The sequence below is a fragment of the Erinaceus europaeus genome, chromosome 7, assembly GCF_950295315.1.
Source record: "Erinaceus europaeus chromosome 7, mEriEur2.1, whole genome shotgun sequence".
In the NCBI taxonomy this organism is placed as follows: Eukaryota; Metazoa; Chordata; class Mammalia; order Eulipotyphla; family Erinaceidae; genus Erinaceus; species Erinaceus europaeus.
In genome coordinates, this window is record NC_080168.1 from 18,070,916 (window position 1) to 18,095,473 (window position 24,558).

General features: G+C 45.0%; 2 protein-coding genes across 2 annotated transcripts; one reads left to right on the plus strand and one right to left on the minus strand.

Moving 5' to 3' along the window:
• Positions 1-2,146: 2,146 nt before the first annotated feature.
• LOC103110834 (cell division control protein 42 homolog) lies at positions 2,147-2,902 on the plus strand. The gene has a single exon (XM_060193940.1). It carries the CDS (start codon positions 2,243-2,245, stop codon positions 2,816-2,818), a length of 576 nt encoding a protein of 191 aa, XP_060049923.1. The 5' UTR covers positions 2,147-2,242; the 3' UTR covers positions 2,819-2,902.
• A 4,153-nt stretch (positions 2,903-7,055) lies between these two features.
• RPL37A (ribosomal protein L37a) lies at positions 7,056-9,832 on the minus strand. Its single transcript, XM_007520052.2, has 4 exons — positions 9,722-9,832; positions 9,299-9,427; positions 8,853-8,935; positions 7,056-7,178 (listed from the first exon to the last, which is right to left on the minus strand). The coding sequence occupies exons 1-4, from the start codon at positions 9,722-9,724 to the stop codon at positions 7,115-7,117; spliced, it is 279 nt and encodes a 92-aa protein (XP_007520114.1). The 5' UTR covers positions 9,725-9,832; the 3' UTR covers positions 7,056-7,114.
• Between the last annotated feature and the right edge of the window lie 14,726 nt (positions 9,833-24,558).

A 24,558-nucleotide genomic window follows, 5' to 3' on the forward strand; every position in this document is an offset into this window, starting at 1 on the left:
GGTCCCCACCTGCAGGAGAAAAGCTTCACAAGTGGTGAAGCAGAATTGCAGGTGTCTCTCTGTCTCTCCCCCTTTCTATCTTTTCTCAATTTCTGTCTCTACCCAAAATAAATAAATAAATAATATTTTAAAATAAAGAAATACAAGGGAAGGGAAAGGAGGAAGAGGAGGAAAGGTAGAAAGGAAGAAAAAAAGACAGCTGCAGAACTACTTCATGGCTCATGAAGCTTATGCCCCTGCAAGGTGGGGACTGAGGGCTTATACCTGGGTCCTTGAGTTAACTCAACCAGGTGTGCTGCCATCCGGTCCATAAAAATGCATAAATGAGGGCTGGGTAGTGTCACACCGGCTGAGCACACACATTATTATTTTTATTTATTTATTTATTTTCCCATTTGTTGCCCTTGTTGTTTAACATTGTTGTGGTTATTGATGTCATTGTTGTTGGATAGGACAGAGAGAAATGGAGAGAGGAGGGGAAGACAGAGAGGGGGAGAGAAAGATAGACACCTGCAGACCTGCTTCACCGCTTGTGAAGCAATTCCCCTGCAGGTGGGGAGCCGGGGGCTCGAACCGGGATCCTTATGCAGGTCCTTGCGCTTTGCGCCACATGCGCTTAACCCACTGCGCTACCGTCAGACTCCCTAACATTATTATACCCAAGGATATGGGTTGAAGGCCTCAGTCCCCACCTGTACCACGAGCTGTGAAGTAAATCTGCAAATGTTTCTCATCTTCCTCTCTGTCTCCTTCTTCCTTCTCAATTTTTCTCTGTCCTGTTAAATATTTTTTAAAGTGTGTATGTTTGGGGCGGGGTGGTTGGCTGCCAGGAGCAGTAGATTCATTGTGCAGGCACTGAACCTCAGCAATAACCCTGGAGACAATAAACAAGCAAACAAAATCATAAATGAATCTTCAAAGAAAAAGGAATACTCAGGGGCCAGGCAGTGGTGCACCTGGTTAAGCGCTCACATTACAGTACGCAAGGACCCAGGTTCATGACCCTGGTCCCTTCCTGCAGGGGGAAAGCTTCATGAGTGGTGAAGCAGGACTGCGGGTGTCTCTGTTTCTCTCCCTCTCTATCTCTCCCTCTCCTTTCAATTTCTGTCTCTAGCCGATACAAAAGGAAAAAAGATAGAGAGCGAGAGGGAGAAAGAAGAAAAGAAAGAAAAAGGAATACTCTAGAGTCTGGGAGGGGGCTACCACATAGGGCTTTTTAAAAAATATTTATTTATTCCCTTTTGTTGTCCTTGTTTTTTTATTGTCGTAGTTATTATTGTTATTGATGTTGTTGTTGGATAGGACAGAGAGAAATGGAGAGAGGAGGGGAAGACAGAGGGAGGAGAGAAAGATAGACACCTGCAGACCTGCTTCACTGCCTGTGAAGTGACTCCCCTGCAGGTGGGGAGCCTAGGGTTCCAATCAGGATCCTTACTCCGGTCCTTGCACTTTGCGCAAAAGAGAAAATAAATATAATTTTTTAAATAATAAAGAAATAAAATAAATCAAGCTTTGTGTTTTTAACATGTGCCTGCTAGTGTGAACCCCTCGTGCTCCCCTTGAGCGTGCTTTCTGATCCCACTCCACACCCAGGATGTCTGTTTGCATTGGCAGCACAGGTCACACAGACCCTGAGCGGAGGGAGGGGCACAAAAAAGTGACTCTGAGATGAGGAGGCCAGTGCCCTAAGGACCGAGCTCCTGACTCAAGGGCTCAGCAGGTGTGTGCCTGAACTGGGGGCAGTATGTCATTTTTCTGAGGCTCTGTGTCCTCGAGCCAGTAAAGGAGTAAAGCAGCAACCTCAGAAAGAGGAAGAGCCCAGAGCATTGAAGCGTCCTTCAGTGTGGCAAACTTGGGTCCCGCACATGTGAAGCAACGCACTATCCAAGTGACCTATTTTGCCAGCGGTCAATATAGTCCTCTTTGGGGGCCTCTGGTGGCACAGCAGGTTAAGTGAACATGGCGCAAAGCTCAAGGATCGGCACAAGGGTCCCAGTTCCAGCCCCAGGCTCCCCACCTGCAGGGGGGTGGCTTCACGGGCGGTGAAGCAGGTCTGCAGGTGTCTCTTTCTCTCCCCCTCTGTCTTCCCCTCCTCTCTCCATTTCTCTCCATTTCTGTCTTATCCATCAACAACAGCAATGAGTCAAGGAGACCCCACGCAATGCTGCCAACGCCCCGGCAAGAGAAGCTGAGGTCATCATCGAATTTGAAATATATAAAGTGATACAAAACTGCTTCAGCAATGCAGACAATTAAGTGTGTTGTTGTGGGTGATGGTGCTGTTGGTAAAACATGTCTTCTGATATCCTACACGACAAACAAATTTCCATCGGAGTATGTGCCGACTGTTTTTGACAACTATGCAGTCACAGTTATGATTGGTGGAGAGCCATATACTCTGGGACTTTTTGATACTGCAGGGCAAGAAGACTATGACAGATTACGGCCGCTGAGTTATCCACAAACAGATGCATTTCTAGTCTGTTTTTCACTGGTTTCTGCATCCTCATTTGAAAATGTGAAAGAAAAGTGGGTGCCTGAGATAACTCACCACTGCCCAAAGACTCCTTTCTTGCTTGTGGGGACCCAAATTGATCTCAGAGATGACGCCTCTACTATTGAGAAACTTGCCAAGAACAAAGAGAAGCCTATCACTCCAGAGACTGCTGAAAAGCTGGCCCGTGACCTGAAGGCTGTCAAGTATGTGGAGTGTTCAGCACTCACACAGAAAGGCCTAAAGAATGTATTTGATGAAGCAATATTGGCTGCCTTGGAGCCTCCAGAACCAAAGAAGAGCCGCAGGTGTGTGTTGCTATGAGCATCTCTCCAGAGCCCTTTCTGCACAGCTGATGTTGTCATCGTACTAAAAGCAATGTTTAAATCAAACTAAAGATCAAAAATTAAAATAAAAAAAAAAAAAGCAATGGCAACAATAACAAGGGCAACAAAATGGGAAAAATGGCCTCCAGGAGCGGTGGATTCCTAGTGCAGGCACCCAGCCCCAGCAATAACCCTGGAGGAAAAAGAAAAAAAAAAAATATATATATATATGACTTTGGGGTAACGCAACTCAGTCCACAACAGTCACTAAAGGAAAATAAACGGGAAGGGCCAAGTGGTGACGCCCCTGGTTGAGTGCACATGTTACAATGCACAAGGTCCCAGGTTCAAGCACCCAGTCCCTACCTGCAGGGGAAAAAGCTTCATAAATGGTAAAGCAGCAGGGCTGCAGTCCTCTCTCTCTCTCTTCCCTGCCCTTCCTCTCAACTTCTGGCTGTCTCTATCCAATAAATAAGTAAAGATAATAAAATAAATTAAAGAAATTCTTTAAAAAAAATAAAGAGAAAAATGGGGTGGGGTATATAGCATAATGATTATGCACAAGACTTTCATGCCTGACGCTCTAAGGTCCGGGTTCAATCCCCAGCATCACCAATCAGCCAGAGCTGAGCAGTGTCGGAGGCGGTGAGGTGAATAAAGTGCTGGGCTCTCAAGCATGAGGTCCTGAGTTTGATCCCCAGCAGTACATGTGACAGAGTGACTGGTGGTTCTCTTTCTCCTCCTCTCTTCTCATTGATAAATAAATACAATAATCATAATCATAATGGCCAGTGAAATAGCTCACTTGGGATAAGGCTGCCTTGTGCAAGGACCCAGGCTCCAGCCTGACCGCCCCCTCCCCCCCAGTGTGCTGAAGGGAGCATTGGAGCTGTGGTCTCTTACTCCATCTCTATACTTCTCTAACTAAAATAATAAAGCAATTTTTATTTTACTTATTGGATAGAGACAGACAGAAACCAAGAGGGAAGGGGGAGATAGAGAGACACCTGCAGCCCTGCTTCACCACTCATGAACTTTCTCCTGCAGCTGGCGATCAGGGGCTTGAACTCTGTTTCTTGCTTTATGACAGACAGCATGTTGCCCCCACCAGGCGTGCCACTGCCTGGCCTGTCAATACGAATAGTGTTTTTAGATAAAGAGAAATCAGGTAAAGCAGCAACTTCGCAGAGTGGTGTGAGGAGCCCATACCTGCAGGCACTTCTAGTAGGAAAAAGATATGTGTGGCCTGAACACAGACTAGAGTGTGGAGAAAGAGGTCCAAGGTAGAGAAGCACCAGGGAAAACGTCCCCTAGTCTTCCGAACTCGAACGTGAAGACCAAGGTTGGTCAAGGGCTCCCTCTGCTGTCCATTCTCTGCACTCGCCGTACTGAGAACCCACCTGGCCGCACTCCTTAGTGTGCAAAAACTTATGCAAAGGCAAGGTCCTGTATGTTTACGTGAAGTCTTAAAAGACTCTCCTGGTGTCTTTTGGCAGGATTATCAGTGCCTCAGTGCCTGCATGCTGTCGCCCCAGGCCCCTTTTTTCTTTTTTTTGTTTAATATTTATTTTCCTTTTTGTTGCCCTTTTTATTGTTGTAGTTATTGTTGTTGTTGTCGTTGTTGGATAGGACAGAGAGAAATGGAGAGAGGAGGGGAAGACAGAGAGGGGGGAGGAAAGGCAGACACCTACAGACCTGCTTCACCACCTGTGAAGCCACTCCCTTGCAGGTGGGGAGCCGGGGGCTCCAACTGGGATCCTTATGCGGGTCCTGACGCTTTGTGATATGTGCGCTTAACCCGCTGCGCTACCGCCGGACTCCCCTCCCCAGCCCTTTTAAGCAATTTCTTCTCTTCTATGAAACAGGAGATATGACTCTCTCCATGTGTAGTGTGAGTTGATAATGCTGGAAGGAGGGCTGAAGTCAAATAAATTTGATTCAAAGCACTGCTCAACTCTGGCTCAAAGTGGTGTGGGGATTTAATCCCAGGACCTCAGCCTCAGGCCATCTTTTGCATAACCATTAAGCTATCTCTTTGCTCCACTGTTTTTTAAAAGCAAATTACCTTGTTTCTTGTATACTTGGATGCCAGATAAATTGAGAGCAAGAGACACCTGCAGCCCTGCTTCACCACTCCGGTTTCACCGCAGGTGGGGACCAAGGGCTTGAACCCAGGTCCCTATAATGTGTGCACTTTACAACAGTGTGCCACCACCGGCTTCCTTCTGCTTAGCTCTGGATGATGGTGGTGCTGGGGATGGAACCTGGGACTTCTGGTGCCTCAGACAGATTATACATGACTATTACGCTACCTCCCCAACCTGCAAAGCTTCTAAAATAGATGTTAGGTTGTGGTCCAGGAGGTGGCGCAGAGTCGAGTTGGACTCTCAAGTATGAGATCCTGAGTTTAATTCCTGACAGCACATGTACCAGTGATGTCTGGTTCTAACAAAATCATGAAAAAGATGAGCACAAACTAAGAAAGGGGCATACTTTTTGTTGGGCATTTGGATTTTTTAAAAAAATATTTCTTTATTCCCTTTTGTTGTCCTTGTTTTATTGTTGTAGTTGTTATGAATGTCGTCGTTGGATAGGACAGAGAGAAATGGAGAGAGGAGGGGAAGACAGGGGGAGAGAAAGATAAGACACCTGCAGACCTGCTTCACTGCCTGTGAAGTGACTCCCCTGCAGGCGGGGAGCCGGGGGCTCGAACTAGGATCCTTACACAAACCTTGTGCTTTGCGCCACGTGCTTAACCCACTGCGCTACCGCCCGACTCCCGGGCATTTGGATTTTAGAGGTAAAATGACACTGTCACCAGTAAGATCAGCTTTGAGTACTGTGCTACTCTAGGTAGGACCTAGGAAACCCAAACATGAATTTTGGAATAGAATGTTGTTCTCTCTCTCAAGGCAGAGAAGCAGAGAAAGGGGGCACAGCACCAAAGCTTACTTCAAGATAGTGGGGGCATCGTAGAGCTATTGTTTGCCACTAATACTTCTATCCTGTTGCAATTTGCTAGGTTGTAAACTTTTCATGGGGACTAGACAGGAAATGAGACCCTGGCTAGGTTAACAGTATGCCAAGGCCAGACACAGCTGTTATAGCAGAGACTGGTTATGACTGAGACCACAGCTCATGTTTGGTGGTGCCCCTGACATGACAAAGGCAGACAGGACTAAGTAATTAAACCCAGAGAGCAGAACCTTCCTTGGCAGTTCGGTTAAGCTGATGCTTGTCAAGTCCCTGGCACCAAATACTTACCACCCAACAGCTGGTAGCAGTGCTGGCTCTTCACCTGCAAACTCCTCCGTCAGGCACGCCTACAGCCTGAGATTCCGGCTCGCCATTCTACTCCTTTGTTGCACAGCACAAAACCAGACACCACCCAGTCCCAAGGGCTAAGAAATTCCCATTTTTAGCCACATCACTTCTGTCTTTGGAGTAGACAAGGTAGATACAAGCTGTTAGATCCTAAGAGGCAGCTTAAGGCTGAGATAGGGGAAACAGGAGAGTGGCTGGAAAGTGCTAAGAGTAAGAGGACAAAGTTACTAAGTACTCACTTCTGGGTGCCTCCAAGTTAACTCATGTTTCCATGAGCACCTGCATCAACCTCAACAATTCCATCCCATAGCCCTTGTGTACAAATCGAAAAGTGACAGGCTACAGAGACCTACAGGTTAGAGGCCCGGGCCCAACTCCCAGCACCATCTATGACAAACGTGAGGTGCTCTGGTCCCGTCCACTGACACTTTAAACTGAACCAGCATAGCGCTGCATCTTTGGGAGTCATTAAAATACATACATGTGTGCTATTGCTGTAACAGAAGCTCCATGTGTCCGGGCAGTGGCACACCAGGTGGAGCTGGACATGTGCCAACGGCAGGGCTCAACCCCAAGCCCCACACCTACAGGGGGTGAAGCAGGTCTGTCCTATTAAAACAATTCTCAGACACCACTGGATATAACTGGAACCCGGGAGGACCTGTGCACGAGGCCTCAGCTGGTGACTGACTGGCATCACAATCTTTGAGCAGTGATGTTGGTCTCTCAATGAGAAAGGAGAGAACCACATCACTGTGGTACATGGTGCCAACTCTGGACCTCAAGAGTCCAACACTTTACCCACCTCCCAGGCAACTATTAAGTTTTATATATATATATATATATATATTTTTTTTGAGAAGCATAATCATTACACGTCAGATCATCTCACCAAGAAAATTAACACAAAGTCACTATTATAAATTAACCCATTTATTACAGGCTAGTAATATTGCAGGTGGTAGCGCCTCTACTGGTCTTTCAACTCCTTCAGCCTCCTGATGGCAGACTTCACTGTGACAGCAGAAGTGGTGCTGGAAAGAAACACAAACTTGGTTTCAAACAGCTAACATGTGAGGTGGCTCCTAAGTAAATGTGCTTCACCGTGTGGGCAGCACCCACGACCTCAGGCCCCTGGAGGATGATAGGCAATATATCATGCCTGACTCCTCAGAGCATTTAAATCCAAGAATGGTTCCTCGTGTCTGAGGCCCCACGAACCCAAGTTCAATCCCCACACCACCACTAGCCAGAGCTGAGCAACGGCTCTAAGTAAAGGTGGGGAGACAAGAAAAGGCAACTAACTGGGCAGGTGGCACAGGACTCTCAAGCATGAGGTCCCAAGTTCAACTCCTAGCTGGGCATTTGCCAGGGTCTCCACCCTCATCAACAAAAGACTCCGGGGAGGGAGAGCACAAGTGTGCAGGGACTGAACACGACACAGTGCACCAAAGCAAAAGACTCTGGGGTGGCTTGGTGCATAATCAACTTGTATGCATGTCAGTGATTGCACTGACCCTCCCTCAATTAAAAAGGTTTAATTACCAGGAGTAAATGAATTTATCAAGCAAAAAAAAAAAAAAAAAGGAAGGAGGTGGGTGGTGGCGGCTAGTAGCATTAAGAGCCTGTCTTGTGAGCAAAACCCATTAAATGACCCTGGTTCAAGGCCCCGGCTCCCCACCTGCAGGGGTCTATCTCTCCCCATCTTCCCCTCCTCTCTCCATTTCCGTCCTATCCAACAATAACATCAATAACAACATTAAGCACAATAAAAGACACCAGTAATATTAACTACAATAAAAAAGGGCAAAAGGGAAAATAAATATATAAACATGGGAGGGTTGGGAGGTGAAGCAGTGCTGCAGCTAACTCCTTCCCTCTCAATTCTGGTCTTTAAAAAAAGGCCACTGGGAGCTGTGGCCTGTCATGCCCAGCAATAACCCTGGGAGCAGGCAAAATGCCAAGAGTGAAAATAAGGTATCGCCTAAAGGAATATGGAGTGGTACTTGGGAAAAACAGCCTTAAGGCTGCTACAAGAGTTTTGCAAAGTCGAGCACATGTGTCACGACGTACAAGGAGCCCAAAAACTGAACTCTGGAATTTTCTGCTGGCCCTGGAGATGGCAGGCAGCCTTCCCCTAACCTGTGTCCCCATGCCAGCGGTCTACAAGCATTTTTGTGGGGCTTTGCTCAAAACCAGGACCCTGACTGTAAACACGAGATTTTTAGGTTTCTTATCTGTAGCAGCCTTGAGGCTGCTTTTCCCAAGTACCACTCCATATTCCTTTAGGCGATACCTTATTTTCGCTCTTGGTATTTTAAAGAGACCAGAACTGAGAGGGAAGGAGTCAGCTGCAGCACTGCTTCACCTCCCAACCCCCCCAATGTTTATTTTAATGCTGGATAAATAGGACCAGGGCACCACTGTGGCACATGTGACACTCACTCACTTGGGATGGAGCTCAGGGCCGGGGGCCGGATGCTTCTGCCATTTATTTCTTGGTCTTTCCAGAAGCAGTAAGTGCGCGGAGGCCCGGCCCCCACCGCCTCTGCCCCGACCACCTGCCACAAGACGCGGCTCGCCGTCCAGCCCAGGCCCAGCACACCCCGGCTGCAGCGCTTGCAAGGCTCCAGAAACAGGGGACAGGGGTCCCCTGTGCAAAGCAGCAGCCCCACCCTGGGCCCCCAGCCCACCGCCGAGACGCTTACTTGTAGGTCCAGGCGCCGCCCGCGACAGTCTTCATGCAGGAGCCGCAGTGCCAGATGCCCACGGCGCGCCGCTTCATCTTGGTCTGCGGGAGAGCCCGGCCGCCCCGTTCACACCGCGGGACACAGCTGCTGGGCTTTTGGGCTCCAGCAGTCCCGGGTTCAAACCCCCCCACCCCACTACCAGAAAGCAGAGCCGATAAACGAAAAAGAGAAAGTGAAAAGATCCATCAGCGAGGCGCCCGCGTCCCGCCCCCAGCGGCACACGGAGCTCAGGGCTGTCCGGCGCTCGCTCTCTCCCTCCCTCCTTCGTTACTGGATCGACAGAAACTGCGAGGGGAGGGACAGACGGACACCTGCAGCCCTGCTTCACCACCCCTGACCTTCCCCCCTGCAGATGGGGACCAGGGGCCGAACTGTGGTCCGTAGTTGAACAACCCGCGCCGCACCTTGCCGCAGAAGGAGCAGGTGTACTTGGCGTGCTGGCTGATCTCGATCTTCTTCACCATCTTCCGCAGGGAGGCGCCGTAGCGGGTCCCGTATTTACCCACGATGCCCACCTTCTTGGTACGCTTGGCCTGTTCAACGGCAGAAAACCGGGGTTGTCGGGCACCCCCGCGGCTTCCCCCCTCCAGGCACCGGGGCCCCAACCCCCACCCAACAGCATCCCCCGGGGAGGACACCCGCACCGGGACCGCCCGGCCTCCGACATGCCGCCCCCGGGCTAACTGCCTTCGTGCACTTGGGACATTCGCGACAAAGGCTGGGGGGCACGACACAAGATGAGAACAAAGGCCCCTGAAGGCGAAGCAAAAAGCAAAGCACAGATGCTGGTGGATAAACACTTAGGCCACCGAGGGGCCCACACTCACCATGGCGCCGCCAACTAGGTCCGAGCCCAGAGAGGAAGAGGCTTACTGCGCAGGCGCGGTTTTAGGCGGACGAGAGGAAGTAGAGATTGGAGGGCCCGGCTAGGATTTCGTCTCTATGGTTCGGAGGTCTCCCCCACCCGTTAGAAATGGGAAGTATTGGAAGCCTGACGGAATCGCAGTAGGTTAGGCACATGTGTCGCGAAGCACAAGGACCGGCTTCAAGATGCCGGTTCGAGCCCCCAGCTTCCCACCTTCAGGGGAGTCGTCTTTACAGGCGGTGTGAAGCAGGTCTCCCCTCTCTGTCTTCCCCTCCTCTCTCCATTTCTTTCTGTCCTATCCAACAACAACGACATCAATAACAACAACAACAATAACTACAACAGTTAAAAAAAAAAAGGGCAACACAAAGGAAAATATTTTTTTAAAACTGTGAAGGATTGGCGGTAAATCTCTTCCTAAGGTTTACCTGCATTTAAGGATTGTGGATATGCCTTCATACATATACGTTCTTTTTCCTGTTTTAAATGTTCATTTTACTAAGATGATTTTTTTTTTTTGGGGGGGGACAGGACAGAAATTGAGAGGGAAAGAGAGATAGGAAGAGAGAATAATAGACACCTGCAGACCTGCTTCACCCATGTGAAGTGACCCCTGTAGGTGGGAAAGCCTGGGTCTGGAACAGGGATCCTTGAGCGGGTCCTGCACTTAGCGCCACGTGCGTGCGCTTAACCCACTGCACTACATTTTTCTTCCTTCCCCCCTTCCCTCCCTCTTTCCCTCCTTCCCTCCTTCCTTCCTCCCTCTCTTCCACCCTTCCTTTTTTCATTCTTTTATTAAGATTTTTATTATTATTGCAGCCAAAGATGGTGCTCCATAGATAAAGTGTGGAGTTCTCAAGCAGGAGGACCTAAGTTTGATCCCTGCTGTGTATGTGCTAGAGTGATACTCTGACTCATTTTCAGTCTGTTTCTCTCATGAATAAATAAATAAATAAATAAATAAATAAATAAATAAATAACTACTGGGGAGATAGCATAGTGGTTACTCAAAGTTCCTTCCATGTCTAGAGGCTTTGAAGTCCCAGGTTCAATCTCCAGCTCCACCATAATCCAGAGCTAAGCAGCACGCTGGTAAAAATAAAAATAATAATAAATTAATTAGCCTCTCTGCCTCCCCCAAAGTAGGAAAAATCACATAAATAAATATTTTAAATTGTATTTATGAGAAAGCAGAAGATAGGGCAGGGGTAGAGAGCAGAATGGTTAAACAAAGAGACTCATGCCTGAGTTTCTAATCCCCTGCATCACCACAGGCCAGAGCTGAGCAGTGAGTAGTGCTCTAAAAAAAAATAATAATAATAAATAAAAGCAGAAGACAGGACCAGACCATCATTCTGACAGGTGACGATTGGATTGAGCTCAGGACTTCAGGACTTCAGGACTTCAGGACTGAGAGACCAATGCTTTACCCAAAGTACCATCTCCCAAACCATGTCAAACTAAAAGATTTGAGGGGTGGGGGAAGAAGCATAATAGCTATACAATAGATTTTCATGCCTGAAACTCTGAATTTCCAGGTTTAATCTCTACACCACCATAAACCAGAGCTGAACAGTGCTCTGGTCTTTCTGTATCTCTCTGCCTCATTAAAATAAATAACAACTAAAAATATTTCAGTAACTTGTAAGGTTCAAACAGGGTAGTCTTTTCTTTTAATTAACTTTATTTGCTTATTGGATAGACAAGGCCAGAAATTGAGAGGTGGAGGGAGCTAGAGGGAGGGAGACAGACAGGTGCAGCCCTGCTTCACCACCTGTGAAGCTTTCCACCTACAGGGGGGCCAGGGGTTGGAACCTGGGTTCTTGTGCATTGTAACGTGTGCTCTCAACCAGGTGCAACACCACCTGGCCCAAAGCAGGGAAGGCTTTTTCCCCCCTTTATTGTCCTTGTTGTTGCGGTTATTATTATTGTTGTTATTGATGTCATTATTGTTGGATAGGACAGAGAGAAATTGAGAGAGGAGGGGAAGACTGGGAGACACCTGTAGACCTGCTTCACTGTTTATGAAGCAAACCCATGTAGGTGGGGAGCCGGGGGCTCGACCTGGGATCCTCAAGTCAGTCTTTGCGCTTTGCTTTGCGCCACGTGCACTTAACCCACTGCACCACCACCTGACCCCCAAGCATGGAAGTCTTTTACACAACTATTATGCTACCTGATTGTCTAAAGATCCAATGACTCCAATTACAAGTGCCTTGTTCACTGATACTTAGACAAGTACTCCATTTTTAAAAGACATTTCATGTTTTTAAATTTTTATTTATTATGGATAAGAGATAGAGAAATTGAGAGGGGAGGAGGAGGGAGACAGAGAGACACCTGTAGCCCTGCTTCACCACTCGTGAAGCTTCTCCTCTGCAGGTGGGGACCAGGGGCTTGAACCTGGGTCCTTGCGCACTGTAGTGTGTGCACTTAACCAGGTGAGCCACTGCCTGGCCCTGAGAAGAGCTACTTTCTAAAATATGTATATAGACAGTGAAATTGAAAGGGTGTGGGAAATAGGGAGGAAGAGAGAGAGAGAGAGGTACCTGCAACCCTACTTCACCACTCACAAAACATACCCCCAACTCCCAATATAACTCAGCCTGTTAAACCACCAGCCTACATGCCTGAGACCCCAGAGACCACAGGTTCAATCCCTGGCACCACCTTAAATAAGAGTTGAGTAGTGGTCCTCTTTCCTTTCCTCTTCTCTCATATAAATAAAAAATAAAGCTAAAAAAAAAAAAAGACACCTGGTGGGGGGTAGATAGCATGATGGTTATGCAAAGAGACTCTTATGCCTGAGCCTTCTGGGTCTCAGGTTCAATTCCCCACACACCACCATAAGCCAGAGCTGAGAAGTGCTTTGGGAAAATAAAAATTAAAAAAGACACTACAGGGCAGGGGAAGATAGTATAATGGTTATGCAAACTGTCATGCCTGAGGCTCTGAAGGTTCAATCCAGGTTCAATACCGCCCCCCCAACCATAAACCAGAGCTGACCAGTGCTTTGGTTAAAAATAAATAAATAAATAAATAAATAACTATGAACAACTATATGCCACCAAGCTAGAGAGCCTGGAAGAAATGGACGATTTCCTGGATACCTACGAGCTTCCAAAACTAAGTAAAGAGGAAGTGGATAACATGAACAGGCCCATCACAGCTAATGAAATTGAAACAGTTATCAAAAATTTCCCCAAAAATAAAAGTCCTGGACCATATGGTTTTACAAATGAATTCTACAAAACCTTCAAAGAAGAACTAATACCTCTACTTTTAAAAGTCTTCCAGAAGATTGAAGACACGGGACTACTCCCTGCCAGCTTCTCTGAAGCCAACATCACTTTGATACCAAAAGCAGACAGGGACACAACCCAAAAAGAAAACTACAGACCAACATCTCTGATGAACACAGATGCTAAAATATTGAACAAAAGTCTAGCCAACCAGATATAGCAGTATATTAAAAATATTGTTCATCATGACCAAGTGGGGATTATCCCAGGTATGCAAGGTTGGTTTCATATACGTAAATCAATCAACATGATCCACCACATCAACAAAAGCAAGACCAAAAACCACATGGTCATATCAATAGATTCAGAGAAAGCCTTTGACAAAATACAACATGCCTTTATGATCAAAACACTACAAAAAATGGGAATAGATGGAAAATTCCTGAAGATAGTGGAGTCTATATATAGCAAACCTACAGCCAACATCATACTCAATGGTGAAAAACTGGAAGCATTTCCCCTCAGATCAGGTACTAGACAGGGCTGCCCACTATCACCATTACTATTCAACATAGTGTTGGAGGTTCTTGCCATAGCAGTCAGGCAGGAGCAAGGATTTAAAGGAATACAGATTAGAAGAGAAGAAGTCAAACTCTCTCTATTTGCAGATGACATGATAGTATACACAGAAAGACTGAAAAATCCAGCAAGAAGCTTTTGGAAATCATCAGGAAATACAGTAAGGTGTCAGGCTACAAAATTAACATTCAAAAGTCAGTGGTATTCCTCTATGCAAACACTAAGTCAGAAGAAATTGAAATCCAGAAATCAATTCCTTTTACCATAGGAACAAAAACAATAAAATATCTAGGAATAAACCTAACCAAAGAAGTGAAAGACTTGTATACTAAAAATTATGAGTCACTACTCAAGGAAATTGAAAAAGACACAAGGAAGTGGAAAGAAATTCTATGTTCATGGGTTGGAAGAATTAACCTCATCAAAATGAATATACTACCCAGGGCCATCTACAAATTGAATGCTATCCCCATCAAGATCCCAACCACATTTTTTAGGAGAATAGAACAAATGATACAAATGTTTATCTGGAACCAGAAAAGACCTAGAATTGCCAAAACAATCTTGAGAAAAAAGAACAGAACCGGAGGCATCACACGCCCAGATCTCAAATTGTATTATAGGGCCATTGTCATCAAAACTGCTTGGTACTGGAACATGAATAGACACATTGACCAGTGGAATAGAATTGAGAGCCCAGAAGTGAGCCCCCATACCTATGGACATCTAATCTTTGACAAAGGGGCCCAGACTATTAAATGGGGAAAGCAGAGTCTCTTCAACAAATGGTGTTGGAAACAATGGGTTGAAACATGCAGAAGAATGAAACTGAACCACTGTATTTCACCAAATACAAAAGTAAATTCCAAGTGGTTCAAGGACTTGGATGTTAGACCACAAACTATCAGATCCTTAGAGGAAAATATTGGCAGAACTCTTTTCCGCATAAATTTTAAAGACATCTTCAGTGAAACGAATCCAATTACAAAGAAGACTAAAGCAAGTATAAACCTATGGGACTACATCAAATTAAAAAGCTTCTGCACAGCAAAAGAAATCACTACCCAAACCAAGAGACCCCTCACAGAATGGGAGAAGATCTTGACATGTCGTACATCAGACAAGAGTTTAATAACCAACATATATATAAAGAGCTTGCCAAACTCAACAACAAGAATACAAATAACCCCATCCAAAAATGGGGGGAGGACATGGACAGAATATTCACCACAGAAGAGATCCAAAAGGCCAAAAAACACATGAAAAAAATGCTCCAAGTCTCTGATTGTCAGAGAAATGCAAATCAAGACAACAATGAGATACCACTTCTCTCCTGTGAGAATGTCATACATCAGAAAAGGGAACAGCAGCAATTGCTGGAGAGGGTGTGGGGTCAAAGGAACCCTCCTGCACTGCTGGTGGGAATGTCAATTGGTCCAACCTCTGTGGAGAACAGTCTGGAGAACTCTCAGAAGGCTAGAAATGGACCTACCCTATGACCCTGCAATTCCCCTCCTGGGGATATATCCTAAGGAACCCAACACATCCATACAAAAAGATCTGTGTACACATATGTTCTTGGCAGCACAATTTGTAATAGCCAAAACCTGGAAGCAACCCAGGTGTCCAGCAACAGATGAGTGGCTGAGCAAGTTGTGGTATATATACACAATGGAATACTACTCAGCTGTAAAAAATGGTGACTTCACCGTTTTCAGCCGATCTTGGATGGACCTTGAAAAAATCATGTTGAGTGAAATAAGTCAGAAACAGAAGGATGAATATGGGATGATCTCACTCTCAGGCCGAAGTTGAAAAACAAGATTAGAAAAGAAAACACAAGTCGAACCTGAAATGGAATTGGAGTATTACACCAAAGTAAAAGACTCTGGGGTGGGTGGGTGGGTGGGGGGAATACAGGTCCATGAAAAATGATGAATGAAATAGTGGGGGTTGTATTGCTAAATAGGAATCTGGGGAATGTTATGCATGTAAAAAAAAAAGAAGTAGAAACGCAAAGCAGAAATTGACTGAGTTTGGAGTATGGCACCAAAGTAAGAAAGCAGAAGTATACTAGAGTTTGCAGTGAGTACCTCCCTAATACTTCCTCTCCACTTTTCCAAGCTTTGGGTCCATGATTGCTCAACAATTTGTTTGGGTTTGTATGTTAACTCTCTTTTCAGTCACCAGGTTCCAGGTGTCATCCGGATGCCGGCCAGACTTCTCTGGATTGAAGACACCACCAATGTGTCCTGGAGCTCAGCTTCCCCAGAGACCCATCCTACTAGGGAAAGAGAGAGGCAGACTGGGAATATGGACCGACCAGTCAATGCCCATGTTCAGCGAGGAAGCAATTACAGAAGCCAGACCTTCTACCTTCTGCAACCCTCAATGACCCTGGGTCCATGCTCCCAGAGGGATAGAGAATGGGAAAGCTATCGGGGGAGGGGGTGGGATATGGAGATTGGGCGGTGGGAATTGTGTGGAGTTGTACCCCTCCTACCCTATGGTTTTGTTAATTAATCCTTTCTTAAATAAAAAATAAATAAAAAAAAAAGCAAGACCAAAAACCACATGGTCATATCAATAGATTCAGAGAAAGCCTTTGACAAAATACAACATGCCTTTATGATCAAAACACTACAAAAAATGGGAATAGATGGAAAATTCCTGAAGATAGTGGAGTCTATATATAGCAAACCTACAGCCAACATCATACTCAATGGTGAAAAACTGGAAGCATTTCCCCTCAGACCAGGTACTAGACAGGGCTGCCCACTATCACCATTACGATTCAACATAGTGTTGGAAGTTCATGCCATAGCAGTCAGGCAAGAGCAAGGATTTAAAGGAATACAGATTGGAAGAGAAGAAGTCAAACTCTCTCTATTTGCAGATGACATGATAGTATACACAGAAAGACTTAAAAATCCAGCAAGAAGCTTTTGGAAATCATCAGGAAATACAGTAAGGTGTCAGGCTACAAAATTAACATTCAAAAGTCAGTGGTATTCCTCTATGCAAACACTAAGTCAGAAGAAATTGAAATCCAGAAATCAATTCCTTTTACCATAGGAACAAAAACAATAAAATATCTAGGAATAAACCTAAGCAAAGACGTGAAAGACTTGTATACTGAAAATTATGAGTCACTACTCAAGGAAATTGAAAAAGACACAAAGAAGTGGAAAGATATTCTATGTTCATGGGTTGGAAGAATTAACCTCATCAAAATGAATATACTACCCAGGGCCATCTACAAATTGAATGCTATCCCCATCAAGATCCCAACCACATTTTTTAGGAGAATAGAACAAATGATACAAATGTTTATCTGGAACCAGAAAAGACCTAGAATTGCCAAAACAATCTTGAGAAAAAAGAACAGAACCGGAGGCATCACACGCCCAGATCTCAAATTGTATTATAGGGCCATTGTCATCAAAACTGCTTGGTACTGGAACATGAATAGACACATTGACCAGTGGAATAGAATTGAGAGCCCAGAAGTGAGCCCCCATACCTATGGACATCTAATCTTTGACAAAGGGGCCCAGAATATTAAGTGGGGAAAGCAGAACCTCTTCAACAAATGGTGTTGGAAACAATGGGTTGAAACATGCAGAAGAATGAAACTGAACCACTGTATTTCACCAAATACAAATATAAATTCCAAGTGGATCAAGGACTTGGATGTTAGACCACAAACTATCAGATACTTAGAGGAAAATAGTAGCAGAACTCTTTTCTGCATAAATTTTAAAGGCATCTTCAATGAAATGAATCCTATTACAAAGAACACTAAGACAAGTATAAACCTATGGGACAACATCAAATTAAAAAGCTTCTTCACAGCAAAAAAAACCACTACCAAACCAAGAGACACCTCACAGAATGGGAGAAGAACTTTACATGCCATACATCAGACAAGAGTTAAATAACCAACATATATAAAGAGCTTGCCAAACTCAACAACAAGACAACAAATAACCCCATCCAAAAATGTGGAGAAGACTTGGATAGAGTATTCACCACAGAAGAGATCCAAAAGGTTGAGAAAGACATGAAAAAATGCTCCAAGTCTCTGAATGTCAGAGAAATGTAAATAAAGACAACAATGAGATGCCACTTCACTCTTGTGAGAATGCCATACATCAGAAAAGGTTACAGCAGCAAATTCTGGAGAGGTTGTGGGGTCAAAGGAACCCTCGTACACTGCTGGTGGGAATGTCAGTTGGTCCAGCCTCTGTGGAGAACAGTCTGGAGAACTCTCAGAAGGCTAGAAATGCACCTACCCTATGGTTCTCCAATTCTTCTCCTGGAGATATATCCTAAGGAACCCAACACACCCATCCAAAAAGATCTGTGTATACATATGATCTTAGCAGCACAATTTGTAATAGCCAAAACCTGGAAACAACCCGGGTGTCCAACAACAGATGAGCAAGTTGTATATATAGACAATGGAATACTACTCAGCTATAAAAAATGGTGACTTCACTGTTTTTAGCCAATCTTGGATGCACCTTGAAAAGTTCATGTTAAATGAAATAAGTCAGAAACAGAAGGATGGGGAGTCGGGCAGTGGCGTAGCGGGTTAAGCGCATGTGGCGCAAAGCGCAAGGACCAGCGGAAGGATCCCAGTTCGAGCCCCCGGCCCCCCACCTGCAGGGGAGTCGCTTCACAGGTGGTGAAGTAGGTCTGCAGGTGTCTGTCTTTCTCTCCCCTTCTCTGTGTTCCCCTCTTCTCTGCATTTCTCTCTGTCCTATCCAACAACGATGACATTAATAACCACAACAATAATAATTACAACAATAAAACAACAAGGGCAACAAAAGGGAAAATAAATAAATAAATAAGTAAATAAAATAAAATAAAAAAAGAAACAGAAGGATGAATATGGGATGATCTCACTCTCAGGAAGAAGTTGAAAAACAAGATAAGAAAAAAGACACACACACAACTGAAATCAATTGGCGTATCGCACCAAAGTAAAAGACTCTGGGGTGGGTGGGTGCGGAGAATACAGGTCCAAGAAGGATGACAGAGGACCTAGTGGGGGTTGTATTGTTATATGGAAAACCGAGGAATGTTATGCATGTACAAACTGTTGTATTTACTGTTGAATGTACAACATTAATTCCCCAATAAAGAAATTAAAAATAAATAAATAATCATTCCCCAAAGTGTGTGGTGTGTGTGTGTGTGTGTGTGTACGTGTGTATGAAGGATCCATTCTCATAAACTGCAACCTGACAGGGAAACATACTTATGACCACACACACACAAAAAAAGTTAGATAGGGGGTCGGGCGGTAGCGCAGTGGGTTAAGCGCATGTGGCGCAAAGTGCAGGGACCGGCGAAAGGATCCCAGTTCGAGCCCCTGGCTCCCCACCTGCAGGGGAGTCGCTTCACAGGCAGTGAAGCAGGTCTGCAGGTGTCCATCTTTGTCTCCCCTTCTCTGTCTTCCCCTCCTCTCTCCATTTCTCTCTGTCCTATCGAACAACAAATTGTGTCAACAAGGGCAAAAATAATAACCACAACGAAGCTACAACAAGGGCAACAAAAGAGGGGGGAAAAAAAAAGGCCTCCCGGAGCGGTGGATTCATGGTGCAGGCACCGAGCCCAGCAATAACCCTGGAGGAGGAAAAAAAAAAAAAGTTCGATAATATGAAAAATTTAAAAAACTTGAAATTATGCATGAGAGTCTCCTTGCATAACTATCACGCAAATTACTCCCCCAGGGTCATTTTATTAAAGATTTATTTTTAATAAAAATGCAACCTGACAGGGAAACATATGACCACACACACAAACACAGTTAGAAAATTTGAAATAGGTGGCATTGGAATGTAGCCCAGTAGACAAAGCACTAGACTCTAAAGCATGAGGTCCTGAGTTCAATGCTTGGTGTCTCATATGCCAGAACAATACTCTGGTCTGCACCTCATCCCTTCTTGTCATCATCATGTTCCTTTTTTTCATTTGTTTTCCTTTAGGGTTATTTCTGGGGCTGGGTGCCTATATTATGAGTAAACTGCTGCTGGTAGCCATTTTTTCTATTTTATTGAAAAAGACAAAGAAAATTGAGAGAGGATGGAGAGAGATAGCTACAGACCTGTTCCACCATCTGTGAAGCCCACTTCCTGTAGGTGGGGAGTGGGGTTCCAACCTGGATCCTTGCATGGGTACTTGCACTTAGTACTTTGTGTGCTTCACTGGGTTTGCCACCACCCAGCCACCATCATTTCCTTTTATTCCTAACAACCCCCACCCCAAGATAGATACTCTTTAGAAGTAAAGAAGTGTCAAATTGATCAGAGTTCCTAGGAAAGTTCCACCCATATTAGTTGAGTCAAGTACTGAGGCAAGTCTGAGGTCTGAAAGCTGGAGACGATGGCACACTCACTACAGACTGTGGTTTTCAGTCTCTCTACCTCAGCTGTGATCACCCAAAGCGCCTTGGTGGACCTGCTGCTGACGCAGATGAAGGAGATGCAGAAGCATAGAATGGAGATGGTAGAGAAGGTGAGGTTGTGGGTGATGCAAAGAGGGAGATGGAGATGATGGAGATGGCAGCGATGCGGAGGATGAAGAAGAGGGAGATGGACAGGATGGAGATGGCGGGGATTCGGGTGATGCAGAAGCAGAGGATGTAGAAGATGGAGATGGCAGGGATGCGGGAGATGCAGAAACAGAGGATGGAGATGGCGGGGATGCGGGAGATACAGAAGAGGGAGATGGAGAGGATGGAGATTGCAGGGATGGGGATGATGCAGAAGACAGGGATGGAGATGATGGAGATGGCGGGGATGGAGATGATGCAGAAGGAGTGGAAGGAGATGATGGAGATGGCGGGGCTGGGGAAGATGCAGAACGAGGCGATGGAGATGATGGAGATTGCGGGGATGGGGAAGATGCAGAAGAGGGGGATGGAGATGATGGAGATTGCGGGCATGGGGATGATGCAGAAGGAGTGGAAGGAGATGATGGAGATGGTGGGGATTGGGATGATGCAGAACTCCATCCTCTCCTTCTGCATCATCCCCATCCCCGCCATCACCATCATCTCCATCCCGCTCTTCTGCATCATCCCTATCCCTGCCATCTCCATCATCTCCATTGCCTCCTTCTGCATCATCCCCATCCCCGCCATCTCCATCATCTCCATTGCCTCCTTCTGCATCATCCCTATCCCCGCCATCTCCATCATCTCCATTGCCTCCTTCTGCATCTTCCCCATCCCCGCATTCTTCCTTTTTTTTTTTTTTTGATTTTATTTATTTATGAGAAAGATAAGAGGAGAGAGAGAGAAAGAACCACTCTGGCACATGTGCTGCTGGGGATTGAACTCGTGACCTCATGCTTGAGAGTCCAAAGCCTTACCACTACGCCACCTCCCGGACCACACCATCCCCGCATTCTTCATCATCTCTATCCCTGTCTTCTGTATCATCCCCATCCCGCCATCTCCATCATCTCCATCCCCACCTTCTCTATCATCTCCTTCGCCTTCTTCTGCATCTTCCCCATCCCTGCCATCTCTATATTCTCCCGTTTCCTTCTTCTGCAATTCCCGCATGCCCACCATCTCCAACATCTTCATGTTCAGAAGAGGGAGATGGAGAGGATGGAGGTGGCTGGAATTTGGGTTATTATGGAGATGGAGGGGATGGAGATAGTGGCTTGCAGGGGATGCCAAAGCAGAGGTTGGAGATGATGGAAGGGGAAGGTTTCAGGTGACGCAGAAGAAGAAGATGGAGATGATGGAGATGGCAGGGATGCGGGGGTGAAGAATCAGAGGATGGAGATGTTGGAGAGCACCCCTCAGAGGCCCATTTGGGATGACATTTTTTCTTTTTCTTTTTTTTTTTCCTGGTCTCCATGCCTGGACTGTGAATCCACTGCTCCTGGAGGATATTTTTCCCTTTTGTTGCCCTGTTGTTTTTTAAAAATTTTTCTTTATTCTCCTTTGTTGCACTTGTTGTTTATTGTTGTAGTAATTATTGTGTTTTTTGTAAAGATTTTATTTATTTATTTATTTATTTATTTATGAGAAAGATAGGAGGAGAGAAAAAACCAGATATCACTCTGGTACATGTGTTACCGGGGATTGAACTCAGGACCTCATGCTTGAGAGTCCAGTGCTTTTTCCACTGCACCACCTACTGGACCACTATTGTTGTTTTTATTGATGTGTCGTTTTTGGATAGGACAGAGAGAAATTGAGAGAGGAGGGGAAGACTGGGAGACACCTGTAGACCTGCTTTCTGTTTATGAAGCAAACCCATGTAGGTGGGTAGCCGGGAGCTCGAACTGGGATCCTCAAGTCAGTCTTTGCGCTTTGCTTTGCGCCACGTGCACTTAACCCACTGCACCACCACCTGACCCCCCAAGCATGGAAGTCTTTTACACAACTATTATGCTACCTGATTGTCGAAAGATCCAATGACTCCAATTACAAGTGCCTTGTTAACTGATACTTAGACAAGTACTACATTTTTAAAAGACATTTCATGTTTTTAAATTTTTATTTATTATGGATAAGAGATAGAGAAATTGAGAGGGGAGGAGGAGGGAGACAGAGAGACACCTGTAGCCCTGCTTCACCACTCGTGAAGCTTCTCCTCTGCAGGTGGGGACCAGGGGCTTGAACCTGGGTCCTTGCGCACTGTAGTGTGTGCACTTAACCAGGTGAGCCACTGCCTGGCCCTGAGAAGAGCTACTTTCTAAAATATGTATATAGACAGTGAAATTGAAAGGGTGTGGGAAATAGGGAGGAAGAGAGAGAGAGAGAGAGAGAGAGAGAGAGGTACCTGCAACCCTACTTCACCACTCACAAAACATACCCCCAACTCCCAATATAACTCAGCCTGTTAAACCACCAGCCTACATGCCTGAGACCCCAGAGACCACAGGTTCAATCCCTGGCACCACCTGAAATAAGAGTTGAGTAGTGGTCCTCTTTCGTTTCCTCTTCTCTCATATAAATAATAAAAAATAAAGCTAAAAAAAAAAAAAGACACGTGGGGGGGTAGATAGCATGATGGTTATGCAAAGAGACTCTTATGCCTGAGGCTTCTGGGTCTCAGGTTCAATTCCCCACACACCACCATAAGCCAGAGCTGAGAAGTGCTTTGGGAAAATAAAAATTAAAAAAGACACTACAGGGCAGGGGAAGATAGTATAATGGTTATGCAAACTGTCATGCCTGAGGCTCTGAAGGTTCAATCCAGGTTCGATACCGCCCACCCAACCATAAGCCAGAGCTGACCAGTGCTTTGGTTAAAAATAAATAAATAAATAACTATGAACAACTATATGCCACCAAGCTAGAGAGCCTGGAAGAAATGGACGATTTCCTAGATACCTACCAGCTTACAAAACTAAGTAAAGAGGAAGTGGATATAACATGAACAGGCCCATCACAGCTAATGAAATTGAAACAGTTATCAAAAATCTCCCCAAAAATAAAAGTCCTGGACCATATGGTTTTACAAACGAATTCTACAAAACCTTCAAAGAAGAACTAATACCTCTACTTTTAAAAGTCTTCCAGAAGATTGAAGACACTGGACTACTCCCTGCCAGCTTCTATGAAGCCAACATCACTTTGATACCAAAAGCAGACAGGGACACAACCCAAAAAGAAAACTACAGACCAACATCTCTGATGAACATAGATGCTAAAATATTGAACAAAAGTCTAGCCAACCAGATATAGCAGTATATTAAAAAGATTGTTCATCATGACCAAGTGGGGTTTATCCCAGGTATGCAAGGTTGGTTTCATATACGTAAATCAATCAACATGATCCACCACATCAACAAAAGCAAGACCAAAAACCACATGGTCATATCAATAGATTCAGAGAAAGCCTTTGACAAAATACAACATGCCTTTATGATCAAAACACTACAAAAAATGGGAATAGATGGAAAATTCCTGAAGATAGTGGAGTCTATATATAGCAAACCTACAGCCAACATCATACTCAATGGTGAAAAACTGGAAGCATTTCCCCTCAGACCAGGTACTAGACAGGGCTGCCCACTATCACCATTACTATTCAACATAGTGGTGCAAGTTCTTGCCATAGCACTCAGGCAAGAGCAAGGATTTAAAGGAATACAGATTGGAAGAGAAGAAGTCAAACTCTCTCTATTTGCAGATGACATGATAGTATACACAGAAAGACTGAAAAATCCAGCAAGAAGCTTTTGGAAATCATCAGGAAATACAGTAAGGTGTCAGGCTACAAAATTAACATACAAAGTCAGTGGTATTCCTCTATGCAAACACTAAGTCAGAAGAAATTGAAATCCAGAAATCAATTCCTTTTACCATAGGAACAAAAACAATAAAATATCTAGGAATAAACCTAAGCAAAGACGTGAAAGACTTGTATACTGAAAATTATGAGTCACTACTCAAGGAAATTGAAAAAGACTCAAAGAAGTGGAAAGATATTCTATGTTCATGGGTTGGAAGAATTAACCTCATCAAAATGAATGTACTACCCAGGGCCATCTACAAATTGAATGCTATCCCCATCAAGATCCCAACCACATTTTTTAGGAGAATAGAACAAATGATACAAATGTTTATCTGGAACCAGAAAAGACCTAGAATTGCCAAAACAATCTTGAGAAAAAAGAACAGAACCGGAGGCATCACACGCCCAGATCTCAAATTGTATTATAGGGCCATTGTCATCAAAACTGCTTGGTACTGGAACATGAATAGACACATTGACCAGTGGAATAGAATTGAGAGCCCAGAAGTGAGCCCCCATACCTATGGACATCTAATCTTTGACAAAGGGGCCCAGACTATTAAATGGGGAAAGCAGAATCTCTTCAACAAATGGTGTTGGAAACAATGGGTTGAAACATGCAGAAGAATGAAACTGAACCACTGTATTTCACCAAATACAAAAGTAAATTCCAAGTGGATCAAGGACTTGGATGTTAGACC